The sequence below is a fragment of the Peromyscus leucopus genome, chromosome 1, assembly GCF_004664715.2.
Source record: "Peromyscus leucopus breed LL Stock chromosome 1, UCI_PerLeu_2.1, whole genome shotgun sequence".
In the NCBI taxonomy this organism is placed as follows: domain Eukaryota; kingdom Metazoa; phylum Chordata; class Mammalia; order Rodentia; family Cricetidae; genus Peromyscus; species Peromyscus leucopus.
The window spans coordinates 173725967-173732397 of NC_051063.1; the positions used below are offsets into that span (position 1 = coordinate 173725967).

Here is a 6431-nt window from a genome sequence, read left to right on the forward strand (position 1 = left end):
TAGAATCAAGCTCCACCTGACTGAAGACATTTGTGTCCCTTGATATGAGAGTGTGCTGCCATCAATCATTACTACTTACAATCAATTTGAAAGTGAGAAACAGAGCTTGCCTCTTGACATCAGGAGCTGACCTGGCTTCTCAGTAAGGCTTGCTACTCACATACCATCTGCATCAGGCAACTGTGTGATTCTGATGGATACAGACAAGTGTCAGAACACTTCATAGCCATGTCTGCACATGGACAAAACCATGAGCATTGTCCAAACCCCAATGAGCAAAGGTCCCTCCATCTGGGCTACTGTACGTGACCACTGGTCCCTACTAACTACTTAAGCCTTCTCTCATTCCACACAGCAGTTATTAAGGAACTGTGTCAGTCAGGTTGAGTTGTAATAACAAAATACATAGTCTCACAAATGTAGGCAACAGACACATTCTAACACTTCTGAGGTACGAGAGATTAAAGAGCTTGCTGTTGTGTGTGTCTTTTCCCGGGGAGTTGTGACACAATATCTACTTATCTCATTAAGTAGATTAAAGAGCTGACAGATCACAGTAATAGTTCAACCAGAGTCCAATTTTCATCCAGTGAGTTTATTTGGGTTTCTTACATAAGTGTGGGAGAGGAATTACTAACAGGGTCTGGGAGGACTCAAAGGCAGCTTCACTACTAAAAAGCTGAGCCCAGCGTGGGTGACTACCCATAGGAGCTCCATCCTGGGAGCTAGCTGCAGCACATGCAGGCAGCTCATCTGGTCTAAGAGTCTCTTCCCTCAGCCATAGCTTGCTGCTTTTATAATCTTGAGAGGGTCCTGGAGATCTTGATGATTTCCTTTCCAAGACAGACATGTGATCTTTGTTCACTTCTCGAGTCTCTGGTGCCTCCAGGAGGGAGTATTTGGAGGAAATGACTATATGGCACCCACTTCTTGAGTTTCTGTGACGGTCCCATCCCTGGCTTGCATACAGCTACCTTCTCTGTGCTCTCATGGGCTCTGGATTGGATATATTTATCTTTAATTGCACGGACACGTTAATTTTAGAAAGTAACGGGGGAATGTTCCAATACATATTCAAGTAAACCATGCTCGAATGAGCATTGTAATGAACCACACTTAATGCCACTTCACTCCAGTGCTTCGGGTGCCTATCCTTCAAACAGGAGCATTCAGGAGTCAATGTTGATTGGATGAAACAAGACCTTAAAAGCTGACCAGGGAAGAAGATTGAGAGTTGAGATCCTCAAAACTGTAGCTACAGACACATGAGACCAGAAGACAGATATGAGAGTGTGAGGGACAGAAGGGTAACCTGAGAACAAAGGGTGGGGGTGAGAACAGGGGCACCTACTAAAACACACTTTGTTTGAAAATGCCTAAATGATGTTGATTGCACTGTGCACTGACTTAAAAAAATAATAATGAGAAACATAACAACCTGCCAATCTTATGCCCCAGGGTGTGTGTGGGATCTACCAGTTTTGTTTTGCTTAGTATTCATGTTGTCATATGACCTTGTTTGGTTTTCTTAATTTTGGGGGGGGGGGTTCAAGACAGGGTTTCTTTGTGTAGCTTTTGTGCCTTTCCTGGAACTCACTTGGTAGCCCAGGCTCGCCTCAAACTCACAGAGACCCGCCTGGCTCTGCCTCCCAAGTGCTGGGATTAAAGGCGTGCGCCACCACTGCCCTGTGGTTTTCTTAATTTTTTACTTTTCATTTTTACATGTATGGGTGTTTTGCCTTCATATATGTCAATGTGCTGTTATTTTCAGTACCAGCAGAGGCCAGAAGATGGCATCCTGGGACTGGAGGTACAGGTAACTGTCAGCAATCATGTATATTCTGGGGATGGGCTTCAGGTTCTCCTAACTACTGAGCCATCTTCTTAATATTTGCATTTATACCCATGCACATGGACTCTCAACCTTGGTCAGAGAAGTTTCTTTTGCAGTAGGTAGTGGTCAATACTGAGAATCATAATGGTCAGAGTGCTGAGAACAAGCGACTGTGAGTCCCCAGCTGCAGATGGGTCACCTGTGTTAACCTCCCCCATCAAAGCTCAAGGAACACACTGGAAGAGTGAGTAGAACGAATGTAAGAGCCAGAGGTTATGGAGGACAGCCATGAAAGGCTGTTTTCTGGATGCGACATGGCTGGTGCCCACATCAACTCACAGCATCTGTGATTGCCTCCACACGACCTGGGCAAGCTCAAATCAGTCCAAATTCCACTGTGTGGGGGTGTAGGGTTTCCTGAGGCTACACCCAGGCTGAGGAGCTATTGGCAGCTGGTGTCTCCTGTGGAGGGACAGTTCCTTTCCTCTGGGGACATGGCCTCAGGTATATTGTTCATGCCCTAGTGAATGGCCCCACACTCATTCACACCTGGTCAGCAGTGACAGGACTCAGGGTATATTAATAACAGTAATAGCAATGGAGGACCTCATATTGGCAAGAACCAAAGAATTAATAATTCATTTTTTTTTCAATGATGTACCAGTACTATTGACACAAGAGTGACCTCAGGTTGACAGGAATCAAAGGATTAATAACTGTTTTTATGACCCACTGATTATAACCAGGATCCCTTGTGTGGCCACAGGTTCAGAACCATCTATTGGAGCCTAGTGACTCACCATTTGGCACATGAAAGACCATGACTGTCCCTTCCCTGGATTCCGCCAGTAGCTAATTCAGTAGGGAGAGAGGAAGCTCAGTGAGCTCACTAGTACCCATGGTTGGCTGTTGACAGGCTGAGCTGTACCCAGGCAACTGAAGTAAGACTGAGCTTGCCAGCAACCCAATATCTCCAGAATGCTTCCTGATCCTCAGAGGGGGTGGTACAAATGTCCTGTTTACAGCCCAGCACTCAGCCATCATCTCAGTTAGTGACTGCACAGACATTGGAGCCTACCTGGGCACCACTTTGTTGCCTAAGAGAAATTTGGTTTTCTTGAATGTCTTCTCCATGAAAATGTCTTTCTGCTGCAAAGGAGAAAACAAAAGTGAGGAATCAGAGAAGTGAATGAACAAAACAGCCAGAGCGTTTGTTAGTGATAAGAACAGGGGGCAGGGGTTTTCATAAAGGGAGGTAGGTGTACCTGCAGAACCCCCTTTCCCATTTTCACATACAACCCTATGTACAGACAGGGAGAGGATGCTTACCTGGCACAGTCCCCAGAGATGGGGGATGAGCTGCAACGGGATCTCTCCCCTTGAAGTTTCAGCTTGATAAGAAATTTCTGCTGGGGGCCAAAGGACTCTGAACAACAGAGTTCAAAACAGGGCCAGTAGATGCAGCCAGGGCCACAAAGGCGGGTCTGATTAAAAGACAGGATGTTGTCATCCTCACAGCACTGCTCCGAGGGGCTGTAGATCCTCTCCCCACACCTGGGTACTGGCTGACACAGCCATAAGCCATGATCTGAGAGAGTCAGGAATGTGTGAGCTACTGCAGTTTCTGAGTTTGCGAACAGGATTACAGGAATAACAACGATGCCTGAGAAACATGAGAGGGAACAAATTAGAATGTTGCCACAGCTGGTGTGGGTCAGAGACAAATAAGTGATCCCTTTCATCTTGTCCCTGATTATGACTCAGAGTGGAGTTTGCAACTGACTCTGAATGTGTTTTCTCAGTCTGGGCTGACACATGAGGAATGCAGGAGGCTAGCAAGGGGGAATTTCTGAAGTTTGCAAGTGGAAAGAAAGATTACACTTGGAGATATCAGGTGGATGGTTATGAGGGAGACCCTGGAGAATGAACACAGAAACAGGGTTAATTTGAAGTTCAGAGGTGCATTAGTGCTGCAATAACATCCAGACCTGACTTTGGCTGGACTCTCCTTCAGGAAGATTCCACACACCATGATTCTGATCAGGCTGCAGAGTAGTAGATGACAGAAGGACAGCAGAAGTGTGTTGGGGATATCTTTCTGTATGCTGTGAATGTGTTACTCTGATTGATTGATAAATAAAATGCTGATTGGCCATAGTATAGGCGGGATAAGCAGGGAGGAGAATTCTGGGAATAGGAAGGCAGAGTCAGGAGTTGCCAGTCAGAGAAGGAAGAAGCATGATGTGAAAGTACCAGTAAGCCACAAGCTACATGGCAACTTACAGATGGATAGAAATGGGTTAATTTAAGGTATAGGAACTGGATAGCAAGGAGCCTGCCATGGCCAAACAGTTTATAAGTAATATAAGTCTCTGTGTGTTTACTTGGGTCTGAGCGGCTGCAGGCCCACGCGGGACTGAGAAAACTCCAGCTACAGAAGTGGGTTCATGACTGGAGCTGCTGCCTCTGAAGACTGACAATGGATGACAGCCTCAAGGTAGACTGAGCAGTGTATAGAAAGAACCCATGAAAGTTCCAGAAAGAGATTCTTGTTTGGGTATCAAGAGACAGCTGGTGTTTGGTGGTCCTTTCTGAGTAGGTGAGGGAGAGACTGTGGAGTATTTTCCTACTGGAGATTCTGTTAGCAGCTTTCTTGATAAGGTTGCAGCAGAATCATGTTTAAAATGTCTTTTTATTTTAGTATTGTTATTATTATTATTACTGCTATTCTTGTGTGTGATACACACACACACACACACACACACACACACACACACTGAGAGACAGACAGAGACAGAGACAGAGAAAAGAAGAAGAGGCGTGAGAATGATGTTATTCAAGGAGGTCAGAAGACCTTGTGGAACCAGCTCTTTCCACTTCTACATGGGTTTTAGCAATTGAACTCAGGTCATAAGGCTTTCTGGTAATCACTTTTATGCATTGAGTCATCTCAGCAGCCCCATGCTAAATAAAGAAAAGAAAAGAAAACAAACAAAAACAACCTTTCTGGGTGCCCATTCACATGTGTCATTGTGTGTGTGAGCATGCCGGGGATGGCATGTAGAGTTAGAAGGATGATCTCTTGTGTCAGCCTTGGTTTCTTATCTTGTTTAAGACAAGGTCTCTTGTTCCCTACTGTGCATGCCAGGCTGCTTGCTCTCTAGTTTCTAGGAGAGTCTCTTGGTCTAGGAGAGTTTCTTGGGAACACTGAGTTTATATGGTTTCTGGGTATTTTAATTCAGGCATTCATACACACAGGAAATATTTTATCCACTGACCTATCTCCAGTCCCAGTGTCACACTTAAAATTCCAGAGTGGAGTTTTGTTGAATCTGTACCTGAATTATAGGCATGTTGGTAAGCTGACTGATGTTCAGGGTTTTCCAGTCCCACTCTTACAAGGAGCCCTGCAGCCTCTGCTATGCTCTGAGGTGGTAGGATCTATTCTCAGCAATGGCACGGAATGGCTTACATGATGTTAAAGAACATACAAATATCAGTAGTCAAAGTATTTGATTTTCTGTTGGCAGAACAAACTGCCAGAGACTTGGTACTTTTAACAACAAGACAGTGAATTGTGGTTCCTGGCTATAAAGGCTGGAAAGTCACAGACTACACAGCAGCCTTTGGACAGGACTGTGTGCCTCCTCATCTCTGTGTGAAGGAAGGCCCAGTAGATATATTGGAAAGATAGAGTATGAGCAGTGTCCTGATACTTTCCAAGATGCTGTCACCTACAAGGTGCAGAAGGAAGCTTCCTCACTGTTGTCATGTACTGACATCACTTCATTTAGGACAGCTCTGCCCCATGCTCTAAAACAGTCTCTAGGTGATGCTCTGACTCCAGTATTGATGAATTAAGATTTTATGACATAAACATTTGGGGACAAATGCAAAACCATTGCAGTAGTAAAAAATCATTGGTGTCTATTAACCCATATCAGATTTAGGTGACCTGTAAGCATCTGTCCCTATGTGAGTAGAGAGAAAAATTAGGGGATTTGAGTACTTGCTTTGCAAGCAGGAACACCTGAATTTAAATTCCCAGAACCTATGCAAAAACCCAGGCATGACTCTGCACATCTGTAACACCAAGACTGGGAGCTGTGACAGGAAGATCTAAAGAGCTTGCTGGCCACCTAGAATATTAAAAACAGTGAGCTTCAGATTCAGTTAAAGACCTTGTCTCAAGGCAGTAAGATGGAAGGCAACATAAGACACCGAGCATGTTGCTGTCACTCTGTGTTAACTCACATGGATATTCACATTCATCCGACTCATAAGCATGCAACACACACACACACACACACACACACACACACACACACACACACACACCAAACCCTAGCAATAACAATAATCAACAACTGTTAAAAAATCTAGGTGAAGTCAGATCTGGCCATGAGTGTTTCAGGTGATATGGCTGTCGAATGAGAGATCCGATAGAAGAGAGTAAGGGGAGTGAGGGAAAGACAGAGATATGACAGGGGCTACCACATGGTTGCCTAGAGGTGGAATTAAGGGGACAAATGCAACCAGACTCTGTGTCTGCTCTCTCTCCCTCAAGCCTGCACTATAGTAGGACACTCACTTGCAC

The 6431-nt window shown here is 44.9% G+C and overlaps 1 protein-coding gene across 1 annotated transcript; it reads right to left on the reverse strand.

Annotated features, from left to right (window-relative positions):
• Positions 1-599: 599 nt before the first annotated feature.
• On the reverse strand, positions 600-3576 carry LOC114682322 (insulin growth factor-like family member 2). Its single transcript, XM_028856161.2, has 3 exons — positions 3164-3576; positions 2913-2983; positions 600-1210 (listed from the first exon to the last, which is right to left on the reverse strand). The coding sequence occupies exons 1-2, from the start codon at positions 3574-3576 to the stop codon at positions 2932-2934; spliced, it is 465 nt and encodes a 154-aa protein (XP_028711994.2). The 3' UTR covers positions 600-1210; positions 2913-2931.
• Between the last annotated feature and the right edge of the window lie 2855 nt (positions 3577-6431).

Coding starts and splice junctions, on each gene's coding strand:
- LOC114682322 (XM_028856161.2), bottom strand. CDS start 3,576: ATGAAAGGGATCACTTATTTGTCTCTGACCCACACCAGCTGTGGCAAC. Junction 2,984..3,163: donor ATCTCTGGGGACTGTGCCAG/GTAAGCATCCTC, acceptor TCTCCTTTGCAG/CAGAAAGACATTTTCATGGA.